At 44.0% G+C, this 20,396-nt stretch overlaps 1 protein-coding gene and 1 pseudogene across 1 annotated transcript; both read right to left on the bottom strand.

Annotated features, from left to right (window-relative positions):
* Positions 1-7,166: 7,166 nt before the first annotated feature.
* Positions 7,167-16,870, bottom strand: LOC124013862 (annotated as a pseudogene).
* Positions 16,707-18,458, bottom strand: LOC124013861 (lipoma-preferred partner homolog). The gene is made up of 4 exons (XM_046328415.1): positions 18,134-18,458; positions 17,721-17,830; positions 17,349-17,456; positions 16,707-17,264 (listed from the first exon to the last, which is right to left on the bottom strand). Exons 1-4 carry the CDS (start codon positions 18,330-18,332, stop codon positions 16,971-16,973), a joined length of 711 nt encoding a protein of 236 aa, XP_046184371.1. The 5' UTR covers positions 18,333-18,458; the 3' UTR covers positions 16,707-16,970.
* Positions 18,459-20,396: the final 1,938 nt, after the last annotated feature.

Genomic DNA, 20,396 nt, shown 5'->3' with positions numbered 1-20,396 from the left:
ATGCTCGGAGTACACGTCCTGGTAATCCATCTTGCCCTGCAGCCTTGTGAATGTTGACCTGTTTAAAGGTCTTACTCACATCGGCTGCGGAGAGCGTGATCACACAGTTGTCCCGAACAGCTGATGCTCTCATGCAGTGTTATTTCAGTGTTATTTGCCTCGAAGCGAGCATAGAAGTTTTCAGCTTGTCTGATAGGCTCGTGTCACTGGGCAGCTCTCGGCTGTGCTTCCCTTTGTAGACTGTAATAGTTTGTTAGTCCTGACACATCCGACAAGCGTCAGAGCTTGTGAAGTACAATTTGATCTTAGTCCTGTATTGACGCTATGCCTGTTTGATGGTTCGTTGGAGGGCATTGCAGAATATCTTATAAGCTTCCCCGGAACTTTGAAAGCGGCAGCTCTACCGTTTAGCTCAGTGTGAATGTTGCATGTAATGTTGCGTTGCTTCTGGTTGGGGTATGTACATACAGTCACTGCGGGTACGACGTCCTAAATGCACTTATTGATAAAGCCAGTGACTGATGTGGTGTACTCCTCAATGCCATCGGAAGACTCCTGGAACATGTTCCAGTCTGTGATCGATAAACAGTCCTGTAGATTAGCATCTGCTTCATCAGACCACTTTTTTACAGACTGAGACACTGGTGCTACTGATTAAATTTTTGCTTGTAAGCAGGAATCAGGAGGACAGAATTATGGTCAGATTTGCCAAATGGAAGGTTAGGGAAAGCTTTGTACACATCTCTGTGTGTGATGTAAAGATTGGTCTTGAGTTTTTTCCCACTGGTTGCACATTTAACATACTGATAGAATTTAGGTAAAACTGATTTAAGTTTTACTAGGAGCGCCGCCTCTGGATGAGTGTGTATTTATACCTGCTTTTTCTGTTAGTCTGTTGCCAGTTTGTCTTGTCCCGTGAAGTCCCACCCTTGTGTTTTCCCATTTTTGAGTTGCTGTAGTTGCTGTTTTCTAGTCCTCCCGGTTTTGACCATTCTGCCTGCCCTGACCCTGAGGTTGCCTGCCGTTCTCTACCTTTCGGACACCGCCCTGGATTACTGACCTCTGCTTGCTCTTAGCCTGCTGTTTTGTACCTTACTAACACTGCCCTGGATTACTGACCTCTGACTGCCCTTGAACTGTCGTTTGCAGCCCCCTGTTTTGTAAATTAACATCTGTGAATCGAACTGTACGCATCAATCAGATTTGTAATTTTTTACCCCTTTATCTCCCCAATTTCGTGGTATCAAATTGTTAGTAGTTACTATCTTGTCTCATCGCTACAACTCCCGTACGGGCTCTGGGGAGACAAAGGTCGAAAGCCATGAGTCCTCCAAAGCACAACCTGCATGCTGCTAAACATACCCTCGTAAAACTGACTATCCTACCGATCCTTGACTTTGGCGATGTCGTTTACAAAATAGCCTCCAACACTCAACTCAGCAAACTGGATGTAGTCCATCACAGTGCCATCCGTTTTGTCACCAAATCCCCATATACTACCCACCACCGCGACCTGTATGCTCTCGTTGGCTGGCCCTCACTACATATTCGTCGCCAAATCCACTGGCTCCAGGTCATCTATAAAAGTATTTGCTAGGTAAAGCCTTGTCTTATCTCAGCTCACTGGTCACCATAGCAACACCCACCCATAGCATGTGCTCCAGCAGGAATATTTCACTGGTCATTACCAAAGCCAACACTTCCTGCCACCTTTCTGTCCAGTTCTCTGCTGCCAATGACTGGAACGAAGTACGAAAATCACTGAAGCTGGAGTCTTTTATCTTCCTCTCTAACTTTAAACATCAGCTGTCAGAGCAGCTTACCGATCACTGTACTTGTACACAGCCCATCCGTAAATAGCACACCCAACTACCTCATCCCCATATCATTTATCCTTTTGCTATTTTGCACCCCAGTATCTCTACTTTAATTTATTTATTTTAATTTTACCTTTATTTAAATAGGCAAGTCAGTTAAGAACAAATTCTTATTTTCAATTATGGCCTAGGAACAGTGGGTAAACTGCCTTGTTCAGGGGCAGAATGACAGTTTTACCTTGTCAGCTCAGGGATTTGATTTTGAAACCTTTCGGTTACAAGTCCAATGCTCTAACCACTAGGCTACTTGCACATCATCATCTGTGCATGTATCACTCCAGTGTTAATGCTAAATTGTAATTATTTCGCCTCTACGGCCTATCTATTGCCTAGATTTCTATATTGTGTTATTGACTGTACATTTGTTTATCCCATGTGAAACTGTTTTTGTCGCACTGCATTGCTTTATCTTGACCAGATCGCAGTTGTAAATGAGAACTTGTTCTCAACTGGCCTACCTGGTTAAAAAAAAGGAGGAATAAAAAATAAATAAATAAACAATTATTTTTGGAAAAGACAATAGCAGTGGTCAAAAATTGAGAGCAGGAGAACACTAGATGGCAGCAAACAAGGACTACACAGTAGATAAAACATAGCAGGAGGACAACAAGGAAATATGTTCACTAGAAGACAGCAAATGGATGACTAAGACTACAGGAATGGTGAGAAGAGAGGAGAGATCAATTTATTCATTTAAAATAGGGTAGGCTACCTAGTGGCCAGGAGTTTGTAAATCCAACCATTTCCCTTTAGGAAACAAGGACTACCAGATGGAAAGACACAAGTCCTTACACCATGGCGATCGTGCCTACCTACAGGATATGGGTGTTGTTCATGTTCCGGCCTCAATTAGAATTAACAGTATGTGATTGTACTGTCAGACATAGGAGTCATACAGACTGAAAAATAACATTTCCATGTAAAAGTTTATCACAGACTTCCAAAAGATAGATATAATTTATTTTCTTGATATTATTTCTAAATTATCCAAATATTTCTAAATTGCTGTCCAAAGGTGAAAGGCTATTTTTAGAGTACGCAAGAGTAGAGACATGATCATATTCATTGCGATTGTAGGAAATCATAACCGGGCTATGTGGGGTGGCCAGACCGAGTACAAAAGCCCAAGGGGTTCTGGCTGTCATTTACCCACCTTCACAAGTGCCGGGTGACTCAGCCCCCGTACATTATAACAGAACAGACCATGATGACAGGGCATCCCCTATCCATAGGGAATCCCCTCTATCCACATCGAAGGAACAGAAGTGGAGAAAGTGGGCAGTTTTAAGTTCCTCGGTGTACACATCAAAGACAAACTGAAATGGTCCAACCACACAGACAGTGTGGTGAAGAAGGCGCAACAGACACCGGAGATCTTACAGTAGTCATTGTTTGTTTTTTTGTAGTCATTGTTAACTGAGTATAACCTGATTATTAACACTTCACTCGCCTGCCAAGCCAAAACCTACAGGCATCGACTACAAAACAACCCTTCAGGTCTCAGCCTAGGTTACGCATCACACACGCGTGGTCAGTTACAAACCACCTCAGTTACAGTAACACAGTCATACGGGCCGGCAGATGGAGTCTCCACGGGCCTGTTCAGGAGGATGTTATGTTACAGAATGTTCAGATAGAAAAGTATTTGTATAGATCAAATATGAGTTTCTGTGAGAAAGAAAAGGGAATTGTGTATGTTCTATACATTACACTGAATTTATAGGTGCAGTGGGCATATTAATCACTCTCAATCAACTTGCGCCACTTAGTTCATAGAACCGTGTTACACGAGTAAACTCCGACAGCCGCTAAATGCAGTTGTGTCAAACTGAGCAGGTCCAGTTCTCTTTGGCTCAAACTATTGTACGGTTGGAGCTATCATTTGCTATTATGACCCCATCCCTGGACACCCATGTCTTCTGTTTCCCTCTACTACTCTCACAAGCCGCGCATGACAGGTTAGAAAGGACTGTGGCAAAAACGCATTTAAAAGCATTATGCTAACACACACAGAATGTCAATTTGGCCATGTAAATGAAATCAAATGTTACTGGTCACATACACATGGTTAGCAGATGTTATTGAAAGTGTAGCGAAGTGTCTGTGCTTCTAGTTCCGACAGTGTAGAAATATCTAACAATTCCACAACAACTACCTAATACACACAAATCGAAGTAAAGGAAAGGATTAAGAATATGTACAGATAAATACATGGATGAACAATGATAGAGCGGCATAGACAAGATGCAATAGATGGTATAAAATACAGTATATAGATATGAGAGTGATGCAAGATATGTAAACATTATTAAAGTGGCATTATTAAAGTGACTAGTGATCCATTTATTAAAGCAGCCAATGATTTCAAGTATGTATGTAGGCAGCAGCCTCTCTGTGTTAGTGATGTCTGTTAACCAGTCTGATGGCCTTGAGATAGAAGTTTTTTTCAGTCTCTCGGTCCCAGCTTTGATGGACCTGTACTGACCTCGCGACTTGGATGGTAGCGGGGTGAACAGGCAGTGGCTCGGGGGGTTGTTGTCCTTGTTGATCTTTTTGGCCTTCCTGTGACATCGGGTGCTGTAGGTGTCCTGGAGGGCAGGTAGTTTGCCCCCGGTGATGTGTTGTGCAGACCGCACCACCCTCTGGAGAGCCTTGCGGTTATGGGCGGTGCAATTGCCGTACCAGGCGGTGATGCAGCCCGACAGGATGCTCTCAATTGTGCATCTGTAAAAGTTTGTGAGGGTTTTGGGTGACAAACCACATCTTCAGCCTCCTGAGGCGCTGTTCACCACACTGTCTGTGTGGGTGCACCATTTCAGTTTGTCCATGATGTGTACACAGAGGAAATTTCCACCTTCTCCACTGCTGTCCCATCGATGTGGATAGGGGGGTGCTTCATCTCCTAAAATGCTTTCAAATAACTTATAGAAATGGATAAAAAATATTTTACAGTTTGAAATTTGACACATACAAGGCACCTGGAACCAACACAATGGCCTTGTCATTAAAAGTTGGGAGTTCGATCCCCTGAGTCCTACCAAAGACTCTATAAATGTAACCCGATGCCTCTGTTTGGCACTCAGCATGAAGGAGATAGATTGGTGGTAAAGAGCCTGTGTCAGACTAGCATCCTGGCCAATGGGTGTACTTGTACATCAAGTGGCTTAATGCCACAGAAACAAGAGATAGGCTCCTGCCACTATGGACTGTTCTGTCTACGACAAGACTTATTTAATGGAAGCCTGGGCCACGACATGGATGAGAGCAATTACAAACATATTGGTGTAAGATATCTGCTTGACAAGATGATAGGGAGTCATCGAAGGGGAATATTGACCAACAGAGCATCATTGAATAGACCTCTTCATTTACAACTAAAAAAACAAGGTTATGTTTTAATTTTCTGTGCTGTAAATAACATGCAATATTGGGATGTAAACAGACACTTAAATACAGTTCAACTAAATATCTGACATGGTACAGGGGTCTTATAAAATTTGAGCCAATAACCATATATGTGTGAGGTGTATACTTTTGATACCATGAAGATTTGTAAGACTACCAAAATGAAACCTGTGTGACCATGTTTTAGTCCATTGTGACACAGGGGGGAAACACTATTTGGAAGTTTGCACTATTTGGCATGACAGGAAACTGCCACATTTTCCAAATCTGTTGGTGACAAGTCAACCCAATGGCTCCTTTAAAGGCTCTCTGAAATGTAATTGGTAAACATTTTCACACCCATTGTCTTTTCTATATTGTCCTTAAAAGTACTTCTTACTTATGAACCACATTGGCTATTGAAATGAATGAGTATGCCACTAAGGTTACCTTGACTAAACAAGGCTTCCTCTCAGCCATTGTTACAACAGGCCTTTCACAAAGCACTTGTGGCTGGAGTGGCAACTTTAATGTAACTGTGAACCAGTGGCATTTTGTACTTCTGTTGTGAACACTTTGTATAAACTTAGGTACAAATATACTTACACTATACTAAAAGCATACTAAGTACATTTGCGATATGCATAAAGTATACTTAAATAATACTAGAAGAATACTTGTAATACACTTACAGGATACCTAAAGTACACTTGTAACACATTCCAAGTACACCTTCAGTCAATATGAAGAAACTGTTACAATACAATGTAATTTAGCAGACACTTATCCAAAGTGATCTACATTAGTTTTTGTATAGGTGTCCCCTAGCCCCCAATTACACTGTGCCAATGGCTTGAGAGCAGGCTGGCAGCAGGCAGAACGTTGTCATCATGGGGTCTCGCCATCCATGCCATCTGTGGCTGTAATGAAGCCGCTATGAGTCGAGAAGCAGGCGCAGGTGAAACATTTACTAAAACAACAACCAAATACCGAGCCAGCATAACAGCGCCGGGAATACATGAACACCGGGATAATAACAAAAGAGGAATTAATAAAGGGAGGGACCTATAAAGTGGAGGTAATTAAGTCCAGGTGTGAATCATGATGAGTGCCAGGTGTGCATAATGATGAATCCCAGGACCGGTCGTTAGTATTCCGGGGACGTCGCCCGCCTGAGGGGAGGAGCCGGAGTAGACGTGACAGTGGCTTCATAGTAGGACTCAGTCACTGCTAGCTAGCTACTCTTCCCTACTACCAAAATGAGGCACCCACAAGGTGGCAGAAACTACACCACACAATAGTAATTCAGGAGTAGCCTTATAACGTATTACATGATTCCATACGATAATAGTCATCTGTCATCTCTTTACACCTCTGCCTTCAGGCTTCTCTCCATCCTCAACCTCCGGACAGTTGGCATAATCAAATCAAAACAATGCAAGCCAGCTAACATTAACTAGCTAGCTATCCAAAAATTATATTATATTATATTCGAAAATGTACAGCAGCTCTCTGCCTAGAAGACCTCACGGTGCCATGGCAACCACAGAACTCATTAGATATCAGTTTGTCTCTGAATGGTTTGTCATCTGACAAATCAACTGTACATTTCGGTGTTCTTCAAGGATCGTTTAAGGACCACTATTGTTTTCATTATATATTTAACCTCTTGGGGATGTCATTTGAAAACATAATGTTAACTTTCACTGCTATGCGGATGACACACAGCTGTACATTTCAATGAAACATGGTGAAGCCCCAAAATTGCCCTCACTAGAAGCCTGTGTTTCAGACATAAGGAAGTGGATGGCTGCGAAATTTCTACTTTTAAACTCGGACAAAACAGAGATGCTTGTTCTAGGTCCCAAGAAACAAAGAGATCTTCTGTTGAATCTGACAATTAATCTTGATGGTTGTACAGTCGTCTCAAATAAAACATTTCATTGCACCTTATTCATCTTCATTGTAACATATCAAATCAACCCAAATGTTAAAAAGGAAAAACATCTGAAAACCACATGAACATTTTAAAAGAGGGTGTTTGGACTGGTATACAAGTAACATTATCTAAAATGCAGTACACAAATTGCTGTCCAGTGGAATAAAATATTAATGTTCTCACATACAGTGCAATATACCATTATATGGACAGCCTACATATTGTATTAACATCCAATAATAAAGCATCAACTTCAGTGATCTCCTTCTCTAACCAATCTCTTTTTCCAGCTACTTTCTAAAAACTCTTATTCACTGCACAACACACTGACTACACTCACTTGGTCTCCAATGAAAAGTCTCCAAACACATTCACGCCACAACCAAAACCATCTGCAATATAAACTCAGTCAGAAATACCTTGCATATGTGCACTTTGATGCAGGTCAGCACTGTTATTGACTTTAGTGGTATACAAAATATGTTCCATTATCTGGACTAGTCAGTTACCCCACAGCCAGGAAGATATTGTATTCCTCATCATTATCCTCCTCTTCCTCAATATCACCTCATTGTCCTACTTATAGTACAGTATTCCTCCACATAGTCAATATCAATAAATCATTATTTTCCATAGAGCTCCTTCCATGTCCCACCTGTGTCTAGCATGATAGTGTGTATGTGAGAGTGTGCAACATGAAGGATAGTGTGCGTGAGACAGTGTGCAACATGAAGGATAGTGTGTGAGTTGAGCAGTGGTGCCGTCAAGGGTTTGGGATGGGGTGGGGGTGCAGATTAGGGGCTCTATCCAGGACTGGTATGGGATTGAGGGGTAGGGAATAAGGTGTAGTGGGACGGGAGTAGGAATAGAGAATGTGATCGTATGATACAGAGGATAAGGCATAAGGGTCAAACTTATTGTCAATCCATGTTTCAATAACCTGTAATCCTGTACCAATAAACCTGGCCAAGGGAAATTAAATAATGACTTCATATTGAAGACTGTCAGATTGAGGTTCAATAGGCCAAGTACTACTGATACTTCAGCTTTGGGCATCTGAAGAATAAAGAAAGGCTGAGAGAATGAAAGTGAAGGGGGATGAATATGCCCTTAGACACAGTCAGGTTTACATTCCCCTTGTGGTTAAGGTTATGTATCAGAGGAGTAGGACTGATTCCAGATCTCTAGCATCTACCCCAGAGCAGGTGAAAGTAATGGAAAAGTTGAGGGGTCAAAGGTTAACGGTAGGAAGTGACTTCCTATAGTTGGTTAGCAGTCAGTGGAGATATTGGCAGAGAGGTCCTGGATGCGCCGGGCGCTGCAGCCCTTACACAGGATGCGACCGTCGAAGGGGTAACAGACTCGCCCTTTAACCTCAGATGACAGGCGAAGACCACACTCCTGGAGGGGACAGAGAAAACGCACTGGATTAGGTTCAACTGGGGGGGGGGGGGGGCTGTGTACATTTGATGTGATAGCCTGCCAACTGTAAACGTCATTCAACTTGCGTGACCTGTTTAACACACACACACACACACACAGACACAGGCCACAAATGTGCATGTGTCTGCTCAAACGGTCAGAAATAGACTCCACGAGGGTGATATGAGGGCCCGACGTCCACAGGTGGGGGTTGTGCTTACAGCCCAACACCGTGAAGGACGTTTGGCATTTGCCAGAGAACACCAAGATTGGCAAATTCGCCACTGGCGCCCTTTGCTCTTCACAGATGAAAGCAGGTTCACACTGAGCACGTGAGAGACGTGACAGTCTGTAGACGCCGTGGAGAACGTTCTGCTGCCTGCAACATCCCCCAGCATGACCGGTTTGGCGGTGGGTCAGTCATTGTGTGGGGTGGCATATCTTTGGGGGGGTCCGCACAGCCCTCCATGTGCTCGCCAGAGGTAGCCTGACTGCCATTAGGTACCGAGATGAGATCCTCAGACCCCTTGTGAGACCATATGCTGGTGCGGTTGGCCCTGGGTTCCTCCTAATGCAAGACAATGCTAGACCTCATGTGGCTGGAGTGTGTCAACAGTTCCTGCAAGAGGAAGGCATTGATGCTATGGACTGGCCCGCCCGTTTCCCAGATCTGAATCCAATTGAGCACATCTTGGACATCATGTCTCGCTCCATCCACCAACGCCACGTTGCAGGTTGTTGGAGACTTTTGTAAATGACGTTGCCGAAGTCAAGGATCGGTAGAAGTCAGTTTTGCGAGAGTACGTTTGGCAGCATGACTGAAGGAAAATAGGAAGTCGATTCTAGATTGGAGATGATTAATATGAGTCTGGAAGGAGAGTTTACAGTCTTGGCAGACACCTAGGTATTTATAGTTGTCCACATATTCTAAGTCAGAACCGTCCAGAGTAGTGATGCTAGTCGGGCGAGTAGCTATCGGTTGAAGAGCATGCACTTAGTTTTACTAGCATTAAAGTGCAGTTGGATGCCATGGAAGGTGTGTTGTATGGCGTTGAAGCTTGTTTGGAGGTTTGTTTACACATTGTCCAAAGAAGGGCCAGATGTGTACAGAATGGTGTCGTCTGCGTAGAGGTGGATCTAAGAGTCACCAGCAGCAAGAGTGACATACACCGAGAAGAGTCGGCCCGAGAATTTAACTTTGTGGCACCCCATAGAGACTACCAGAGGTACGGACAACAGGCCCTCCGATTTGACACACTGAACCCTGAGAAGTAGTTGGTAAACCAGGCGAGGCAGTCATTAGAGAAACAAAGGCTGTTGAGTCTGCCGATAAGAATGCTGTGATTGACAGATTCGAAAGCCTTAGCCAGGTCTATGAAGACGGCTGCACAGTACTGTCTTTTATCGATGGTGGTTATGATATTGTTTAGTACCTTGCGCTTGGCTGAGGTGCACCCATGACCAGCTCGGATACCGGATTGCATAGCAGAGAATGTCCAGTGGGATTCGAAATGGTCTGTGATCTGTTTGTTCACTTGGCTTCCGAAGACTACAGAAAGGTAGGGCAGGATGGATATAGGTCTGTAGCAGTTTGGGTCTAGTGTCTCCCCCATTGAAGAGGGGGATGACCGTGGCCACTTCCAATCTCTAGGAAACTCAGACGATACCAGAGACGTTGAACAGACTAGTAATAGGGGTTGCAACAATGGCAGCGGATAATTTTAGGAAAAGAGGGTCCAGATTGTCTTGCCCAGCTGATTTGTACGGGGTCCAGATTTTTCAGGTCTTCAGAACATTAGCTGTATGGATTTTTTTGTGAAGGAGAAGCAGGAGGGGGCTTGGGCTGCTGCAGAACTGTTGGTCAGGGTTGGACTAGCGAGGTGAAAAGCATGGCCAGCCATAGAGATATGCTTATTGAAATGATCGTTTATCGTGGATTTATCGGTGGCGACAGTGTTTCCTAGCCTCAGTGAAGTGGGCAGGTGGGAGGTGCTCTTATTCGCCATAGACTGGTGTCCCAATATTTGGGGGAATTAGTGCTACAGGATGCATTTGTTTGAAAAACAAGCCTTTGCTTTCCTATCTGACTGTATATTGGTTCCTGACTTCCCTAAAAATTAGCATATCGCGGGGACTATTCGATGCTAGTGCAGTACGCCACAGGATGTTTTTGTGCTGGTCAAGGGCAGTCAAGTCTGGAGTGAACCAAGGGCTTTATCTGTTCTTAGTTCTACAATTTTTGAAAGGGGCATGCCTATTTAAGATGGTGAGGAAAGCATTTCTAAAGAACAACCAGGCATCCTCTACTGATGGGACGAGGTCAAAATCCATCCAGGATACACGGGCCAGGTCGATTTGAAAGGCTTACTCACTGAAGTGATGAGTGGTGGTCATTTGACCGCGGACCCATAACAGTGAGGCAGTGATCGCTGAGATCCTGGTTGAAAACAGCAGAGCTGTACTTAGAGGCCAAGTTGGTCATGATGATGTCTATGAGGGTGCCCATGTTTATGGTTGTATCTGGTAGGTTCCTTGATAATTTGTGTGAGATTGAGGGCATCTAGCTTAGATTGTAAGACAGGGTGTTAAGCATATCCCAGTTTAGGTCACCTAGCAGTACGTACTCTGACGATGGATGGGGGGGTCAATCATTTCACATATGGTGCCCAAGCACAGCTTAGAGCTGAGGAGTGGGGGGGGGTCTATAACAAGCGGCAACAGTGTGGGACTTATTTCTGAAGAGGTGGAGCGGCAGCGTAGCCTAGTGGTTAGAGCGTTGGACTAGTAACCGAAAGGTTGCAAGATCGAATCCCCGAGCTGACAAGGTTCAAATCTCTCCTTCTGCCCCTGAACAAGGCAGTTAACCCACTGTTCCAGTCATTGAAAATAATAATTTGTTCTTAACTGACTTGACTAGCTAAAAAACGTCAAATAAATATGTGTTAAAGTAGAAGCTGTTTGGGCATAGACCTGGATAGAATGACAGAACTCTGCAATTCTGCCCCCTTTAGCAGTTCTATCTTGACGATAATTGGGGATGGAAATTTCAGAAGTTTTGGTGGCCTTCCTATGCTAGGATTCAGACAACGCTAGGACATCAGGGTTAGAGGAGTGTGCTAAAGCAGTGAATAAAGCAAATTTAGGGAGGAGGCTTTGATGAAAAACATGAATTAACCCAAATTACCCCATGGTTTTTAAGGTTACAGAAGTCAACAAATGAGCGCCTGGGGACACGCAGGGCCTGGGTTAACCTCTACTTCACCAGAGGAACAGAGGAGGAATAGGATGAGGGTATGGCTAAAGGCTATTTGAACTGGTTGTCTAGTGCTTTGGGAACAGAATTAAAAGGAGCAGATTTCTGGGTGTTGTAGGATAGAGTCAGGGCATAGTGTACAGGCAAGGGTATGGTAGGGTGCGAGGACAGTGGAGGTAAACATAGGCATTGAGTGAAGATGAGGTTGCAGGCGCCAGTTAAGCTAGGTGCGGTCTCCACATGTGTGGGGGATGGGACAAAAGGGCTATCTGACATGTTGAGAGGGAATAGGGGCTCCGCAGTAAAGGGCTAGGCATCCCGCTAGCAGGAAAACTTCAGGTGAAACTGAAGGGCGTGCAATTCAAAAGATAATCAGAATTATGGATATTTAACATTTCGGTACAGTGGGGCAAAAAAGTATTTAGTCAGCCACCAATTGTGCAAGTTCTCACACTTAAAAAGATGAGGCCTGTAATTTTCACGGACTTTTAACTCCCTCCAAAGATTGTCTATGGGGTTGAGATCTGGAGACTGGCTAGGCCACTCCAGGACCTTGAAATGCTTCTTACGAAGCCACTCCGTTGCCCGGGCGGTGTGTTTGGGATCATTGTCATGCTGAAAGACCCAGCCACATTTAATTTTCAATGCCCTTGCTGATGGAAGTAGGTTTTCACTCAAAATCTCATGATACATGGCCCCATTCATTCTTTCCTTTACACGGATCAGTCGTCCTGGTCCCCTTGCAGAAAAACAGCACCAAAGCATGATGTTTCCACCCCCATGCTTCACAGTAGGTATGGTGTTCTTTGGATGCAACTCAGCATTCTTTGTCCTCCAAACACGACAAGTTGAGTTTTTACCAAAACATATTTTGGTTTCATCTGACCATATGACATTTTCCCAATCTTCTTCTGGATCATCCAAATGCACTCTAGCAAACTTCAGATGGGCCTGGACATGTACTGGCTTAAGCAGGGGGACACGTCTGGCACTGCAGGATTTGAGTCCCTGGCAGCGTAGTGTGTTACTGATGGTAGGCTTTATTACTTTGGTCCCAGCTCTCTGCAGGTCATTTACTAGGTCCCCCCATGTGGTTCTGGGATTTTTGCTCACCGTTCTTGTGATCATTTTGACCCCATGGGTGAGATCTTGCGTGGAGCCCCAGATCTAGGGAGATTATCAGTGGTCTGGTATGTCTTCCATTTTCTAATAATTGCTCCCACAGTTGATTTCTTCAAACCAAGCTGCTTACCTATTGCAGATTCAGTCTTCCCAGCCTGGTGCAGGTCTACAATTTTGTTTCTGGTGTCCTTTGACAGATCTTTGGTCTTGACCATAGTGAAGTTTGGAGTGTGACTGTTTGAGGTTGTGGACAGGTGTCTTTTATATTAATAACAAGTTCAAACAGGTGCCAGTAATACAGGTAACGAGTGGAGGACAGAGGAACCTCTTAAATAATAAATTACAGGTCTGTGAGAGCAAGAAATCTTGCTTGTTTGTAGGTGACCAAATACTTATTTTCCATCATAATTTGCAAATAAATTCATAAAAAATCCTACAATGTAACTTTCTGGATTTTTTTCTTCTCATTTTGTCTGTCATAGTTGAAGTGAAAATTACAGGCCTCTCATCTTTTTAAGTGGGAGAACTTGCACAATTGGTGGCTGACTAAATACTATTTTTGCCCCACTGTACATACAAGTGTCTTATATCGGATTGAAAGCTTAAATTCTTGGTAATCTAACTGCACTATCCGATTTACAGTAGCTAATACAGCGAAAGCATGCCATTGCTTGAGGTCGGGGCCCCACATCTAAATATTTTTCCACCGGCATAGGTTTCATAAATTCACAAATAGTGATTACATATTCACTTTTTGAAAATCTTCCTCTGATTTGTCATCCAAAGGGTCCCAGATATAACATGTAGTGTCCTTTTGTTAGATAAAATCCTTCTTTATATCCCAAAAAGTCAGTTTAGCTGGCGCCATCGATTTGAGTAACCCACTCTGTAACGGTTCTCTTGTGGTGAAGGAGAGTCGGACCAAAATACAGCGTGTAGATTGCGATCCATGTTTATTCAACAAACATAACACAAATCTATATTAAACACTACAAAACAATAAACATAATGAAAACCGAAACAGCCTCATACTGGTGCACATACACACAGAATAAGGACATCAAGACATTGAAGACAATCAACCACAAAACCAAACACAAAACAGGCTACCTAAATATGGTCCCCAATCAGAGACAATGACTAACACCTGCCTCTGATTGAGAACCATATCAGGCCAAACCAGACACACAACATAATGCCCACCCAGCTCACGTCTTGACCAACACTAAAACAAGGAAAACACATACGAACGATGGTCAGACCGTGACACACTCGTTCAACTGCAGAGAAAGGAATCGGAAAATCTAGCCCTAAACTTTGTTTCAACAAGTCAAAATACATTTATTTACTCCTCAGATACCTTAAAATGTAAACAACTATAATATTTCTTACGGAAAGTAGTATGTCCAAACCTATTTTAGCAGGTGCATCTGGTCTTCATGGCATGGCCGAAAACAAATTTCCAAGACTGTCCCTGTAGTACAACTGATATTTCTTATTCATTTTGGAGGTTACAAGTCTGAATCCTTAAACAAACTGCTGACACCCTATGGAAGCCATTGGAATTGCGTCCTGGGAGCTAGAATTAAGTATACCTTTATACTTGCCTTTGTAAGACCATGGTCTCAAAAAAACAAATTCTCCTACATTATTTTATAATTTCTACCAACTTCAAAGTGTTTTCTTTCCAATGGTAGCAATTATATGCATATCCTGGCTTCAGGGTCTGAGCAACATGCAGTTTACTTTGGGCATGTCATTCTGGGGAAAATGGAGCATAGCCCTAAGAAGATAAAACAATGAGAGCTGCCCTAAACAGTATACAAGGCATATTGACATGAGAGAGGCATAAAGCAATCACAGGAAAGCAAAGACAGCAGGTAAGACAACAAAGGGTAAATGGCGATGAAGGGGCAAAGACGGTCAGTTAGCTACACACAGGGCCTGAGTTCTAGGCTGGTAAACAAAATGAAGTAACGTGTTAATGAACAGTCCAGCAGGTATCAATTGTGTAGCCGAGTGATCATAGGCTCCAATGAGCAGCAATAGACAAAACAGGGTGCCGTTTGGTAGTCGTTACTACGCTAGGCGAGCGGGAGACAAGGTTTAGAGGAAGCTAGCGGGCCAGGCATAGCAGATGGGTCAACATCCACGATGCAGAGGCACATCGGCCAAATTACTTCAGCAGACGAGCCGTGATGGATCGGCGGGGCTCCGTGTCGATAAAGGGACCAGGCCAATTGGCAAGAGAGGTATTGTAGTTGGTGTACTTCGTTTGCTAGCCGGGAGATGGGCCTAGCTCGTGCAGCTTCTGGACAAGGGCGTTAGCCACAATAACAAATCGGTAACAGCTAGCTACCTGCGATGATCTGGTGTAATGGTCCAGAGCTTGCAGCATGAATCCAGTGATGTAGTGAGGGTAAAAAAAGCAGTTCGATATGCTCAGGGCTGATATCGCGCTGTGCAGACTGGCAGGTATTATCCGCGCTATCCAGGATGAAGCGGCAGGTGTTTGAGCTAAAAAAGGTTAAGACCACTAGCAGTAGCTAACAATTACTAAATAGCTAGTAGATAATTAGCTGGCTCCAGTAATAGGGTCTAAAAAAATATCTGTATGGGAGTTGCAGCGATGGAACAAGACTAACTACAAATCGGATATCATGAAATTGGGGATGAAAAAATAAAAATACAGTTAGTATCTGGCAACGAGGAAGTGTGTTCAATCTGTGTTGCTGACCTGTGGAAGTCGTCTAGGCAGTGGATCTGAGAGGTGGCGTCCAGGGTGAAGGGCACAACGTCCAGGCAGCAGCCACAGACCACACAGTTGAAGCAGCGCGGGTGGTAGGCCTTGCCCATGAACCGTAGGATACGGTCCCGGATGGGTTTGGAGCACTTGGAGCAGCGCTCCAGGGTAGTCTGAGGGGGAGGGAGAGGGGCAGCACAGGTTCAGACAGAATAGTGTGTGCGCTAGAGAGAATCCAATCGATGGAGATGACGGTGAAAAAGAGCAAAAGAGATCAACTGATGAATTGAGAGACTACTGCTAAAAAGAAATGTAGAACAAAAAGAGGAAGAGCCTTCTCAATACATAAAGAGGACAGTCAGTGACAGCCACTCACAATGTAACAGCTCTCGCAGTATCTCTGCTTGTCCAGGGCGTAGAACGGTTTCCACCTGAGACAGGTGTGGCAGGTGACGCAAGTGAAACACTCCACGTGGAACACCTGCTCCATGGCGATACAGCCGCTAACGTCGCCAAGGACGTTGTCACCGCAACATGCACAGCGACCTGGTAGTATGGAGGGAAAGGGGAGAAGACATAATGCAAATGGGAGAGACACATTGTGGCATTGAAATGAACTGTGTCGCCCAAGACGAAATTTAGATGTGTTGACTGGACTGTTATTTACAAAGGACATACAATTTTATTAGAAAGAAAGCAGAACTTACCAAAGTATTCTTCTATAGGGGGATGATTCATGTCATACACACTTCTTAGTGAGCTGGTCCAACTCCTCCTCTGGTCTCAAAGCTGCTTTCCCCTGCTGGACAAATAAATGCACATTTTCCAGAAAAATCAGCAGAGAATTTTACTGTATGGGATCAGTGAAACCAAGAGACTGGAGATACAAGTACTCAAAAAGGATCATAGTTTATCTTAGAAGCACCACAAACAGTTGACGTTTGAACTCCAGACACTCACCTTACTGGGCTGACATGCAGAGCATGACCCTGATTTTTTTGTCTCTGTGCCTCTATTGGACGTGGGGCACTTGGTGACTCTCCCTCCAGACCCTGCGGCACTCCCCTTGTAACCCCTCTCAGAGTGCAGCTCCCGGGCTTGGGAAGCAGGGTTGGAAGGGTACCAGCCATGAGGGACAGTCTGATTCTGGGGGCGAGGGGCGCAGAGCGTGCTGGTGATGTGGGGGAGGGGTGTAACCCTGCTCAGCTTGCCTACCTGTCTGGGAGTAGGTTACAGGCTGGGCTGTTTTGTCCTGGACGCTAAACCTCGGGCAAGTAGTGGTGGAGGCTGTAGTGTAAGCGGAAGGGACAGGCTGGGGGTAGGGTTTGGAGACATGGGCATCGGCGTAGTCTGGCTGGGTGAAGTACAGGGTATCTCTGGGAATGGGGGTGTAGGACGGTACTGGTGTTGGGGGTGAGGGGGGAGACCCATGAACAACCTGCCCTGAGAGGGTGCTCCTGGCTGGGCTGAGGGTTTGTAGCGGTCCCCTGTGATATGTTTGTTGTAAGGCACGTTGTCGTACAGCTGCGAAAGAAAGGAAAGGGACCATTAATATATACATTCTTAATGCATTCCTCACAGTCCCATGTCGTCAGTCAGTTAGCCTACCTGTGTGCTGTTTTGTGAATAGCTGTCCAGATCATCCAGCATGCGGGTGAGCGAGTCAATCTCTGCATCGATGATGGAATGGTGTCCAAACGGCTTATCAGGAGGTCCCTGGTGCGGAATTTTATTTTACAGGGTCACATGAAGATGGGTGACTTTATAAAATGTCACAACAGCAAGAGATGGATAGACAGAAAATTTAGAAATCTGAAAATGTGTTTGTCCCAATACATTTGAATATGGGATGAGCAATTTCTGGCTTCATAACAAAATTGCATTACTACAAATCTTTGCCTGGAAACAACACTTAACACCATGGTGAAATGGACCAATAGTCAGTGGGAAATCCAGGATACAGAAGCAATTACAACCTACCATCAGCTGGTGGTCTTCTTCGAGCCCTTGGGGAGGTGGTTTGTAGTAGTGGTCAATAGATTTAGGGTGAAACCCTGGGTCCTCTTGGTGGTGGTGCTGCATGGGCCCAGCTGTAGAACACATACAAAACAGTGCACTTTACATTTACAAACAAGACTTAATAACCACAGGGTACACACTTAACATTAATCACATGACAAACATTTGCATCAAGATGTTTATTTACGTCAAGTACTAATCACCAAAAGGTGTTGATGTACTCAGTAGTGTGTCAGGTCCAACGCTCTACTCCAAGGCTTGAGCTACAGAAAAACGGACTTCTGATTTTCACAATAGTCCATCACAAGTTCATAATTGCAAGGTTTCACACAAGACAATCCCAGTGTAATGTAAGGCCACCACCATGTTCTTACCTGTGGGTCCAGAGGCCAAGTACCTAGTGGCCATTCCTCCTCCTCTGTTCTGGTCATGGACCACATACTTGGGCCGGGTGTCCGAGGAGACCTTCTTGGGCGGCTGTCTGTACACGGCTGGTCCAGAGTCGGACATCTGGGGGACGGGTCTCTCCGGGCTACCCAGAGTCTTTGGAGGCGGCCAGGTAGGACCAGACATGTCAGGGTTCTGAAAAAAAGGTTGTCGTGATTAAACTGTTACACTATAAAACTATAACAAAACACTTACATGTTGGTATTAATCAGGTTCTTATAAAAAAAAAAACTTTAAAAAACAGCTGCACTGTCCAATTTTGGCAAGAAGATCTGTCACCGTCACACCAACATACATACATACATAATTGTTTCTGTTATTTTTGCCCTAGCAATACACATCTGATACAAATAATCAAAGCTTGATGAGTTGGTTATTTGAATCAGCTGTGTAGTGCTAGGGCAAAAGCCAAAACATTCACCTGGGGGCGGGGCATGACCATGTTTGGGAAACCCTGGTCTAATTGACTCAATAACGAAACAACATATCTAAGTTTGAATCAGAAAATGAATAGTTATTTCTGGTTGTTTATCCAAGTTAGCTGGCTAACTCATTGATCCAGCTATGTAGTTTACCACTCTGTTACATAGAGTGCGCCAACACACACACTCAAAACATAAAACACACGCACAAATTCCTCATATGTGAGACCTATGGCTTGTCCCACAAGGACAAAGGACACATGTTAGAACCAGGTATAAACAGGGCAAATGTGTATAGCGTTTTTATTCATTCTTGAAAGATATTCCGTAATATATATATATATATCTTCACCTTTATTTAACCAGGTAGGCCAGTTGAGAACAAGTTCTCATTTACAACTGCGACCTGGCCAAGATAAAGCAAAGCAGTGAGACAAAGAAAACACAGAGTTTCACATGGAATAAACACAATAGAAAAATCTGTATACAGTGAGTGCAAATGAAGTAAGGAGGTAAGGCAATAAATTACAATTTTGCAATTTACACTGGAGTGATATATGTGCAGATAAGGATGTGCAAGTAGAAATACTGGGGTGCGATAGAGCAGAAAACAAAGATGAGGTAGGAAGTTGGTTGGCTGGATGGGCTTTCCTCAAAAGTTCTACAATTTCAAGAGGACTGATCAGATTAAAAGACCATAACTTCTACTTGTTACATGATTTGATGAAGCTTCTAATGTTTTGGTCCTTGAGTAACTGACAAAGAAGTTCAGATATCCAAGGCAATTGCCATGTTACCAGTCAGGTAGTTGTTTCTGCAGTTTAATTTACATTCTATTGTTTTCTACTCGTTCCCTACAGGACCCCTCCCACATCCTCCTGCTGAAGATGTTGGACCTGATGACCACAGCCGCGGGGGAGAACGAGGTACTACCGGACCTGGAGGAGGCACTCGGAGTGAGGTCGGAGGTGGTGCGCCAGCTACCCCCCAACCAACGGGAAAGTAAGGCAGGATGCCGGAACTTCTATTGGAAGACCTTCACATCATGTTAGCCCGCCTCCTCACCATCACCAACCAGCCCCCATTCTTCCTGATGGATCACTCAAAGACCTATTTCTTAGTGTCACACAGGTAGTGTAAATGCCAGCTACCTAATTTGTTGCGTTGTTTAAGGTCTCGATTGTTGGTGTATGCTCAACATCAAATCAAATGAACTTGAATGTTCTACTAAGTATCCAGCTTTTCAAATCAAACTATTTTTATTTGTCACGTGCCAAATTCAAGTGTAGACCTTGAAGTGAAATGCATACTTACAAGCCCATAACCAACAATGCTTTTAGAAAAAAGTTAAGTAATATTAACAAATAATTCAACAGCAGCATTAAATAACAAGCAAGGCTGTAAACAGGTAGTACCGGTACAGAGTCAATGTGCGGGGGCACTGGCAAGTTAAGGTAATTTGTACATGTAGAGTTAAAGTGACTATGCATAGATTATAAACAGATAGTAGCAGCAGCGTAAAAGAGGAGTCTGGGTAGCCCTTTGATTAGCTGTTCAGGAGTCTTATAGCTTGGGGATAGAAGCTGTTAAGCAGCCTTTTGGACATCGACTTGGCGCTCTGGTACCGCTTGCTGTGCAGTAGCAGATAGAACAGTCTATGACTAAGGTGGCTGGAGTCTGACAATTTTTTAGAGACTTCCTCTGACACCGCCTGGTATAGAGGTCCTGGATGGCAGGAAGCTTGGCCCCAGTGATGTACTGGGCCGTA

The sequence above is a fragment of the Oncorhynchus gorbuscha genome, linkage group LG25 (assembly GCF_021184085.1).
Source record: "Oncorhynchus gorbuscha isolate QuinsamMale2020 ecotype Even-year linkage group LG25, OgorEven_v1.0, whole genome shotgun sequence".
In the NCBI taxonomy this organism is placed as follows: Eukaryota; Metazoa; Chordata; class Actinopteri; order Salmoniformes; family Salmonidae; genus Oncorhynchus; species Oncorhynchus gorbuscha.
Note: the sequence above shows the minus strand (reverse complement) of the source record. Positions and strands in the feature narration are given on the sequence as shown.

What these genes read in the sequence shown, in the direction of transcription:
- LOC124013861 (XM_046328415.1), bottom strand. Translation starts at nt 18,332, where the DNA reads ATGTCTGGTCCTACCTGGCCGCCTCCAAAGACTCTGGGTAGCCCGGAG. An exon ending in CTTGGCCTCTGGACCCACAG is followed by an intron (nt 17,831 to 18,133) that starts GTAAGAACATGG and finishes TGTGTTCTACAG; the next exon opens with CTGGGCCCATGCAGCACCAC. An exon ending in ATTCACAAAACAGCACACAG is followed by an intron (nt 17,265 to 17,348) that starts GTAGGCTAACTG and finishes TTTCTTTCGCAG; the next exon opens with CTGTACGACAACGTGCCTTA.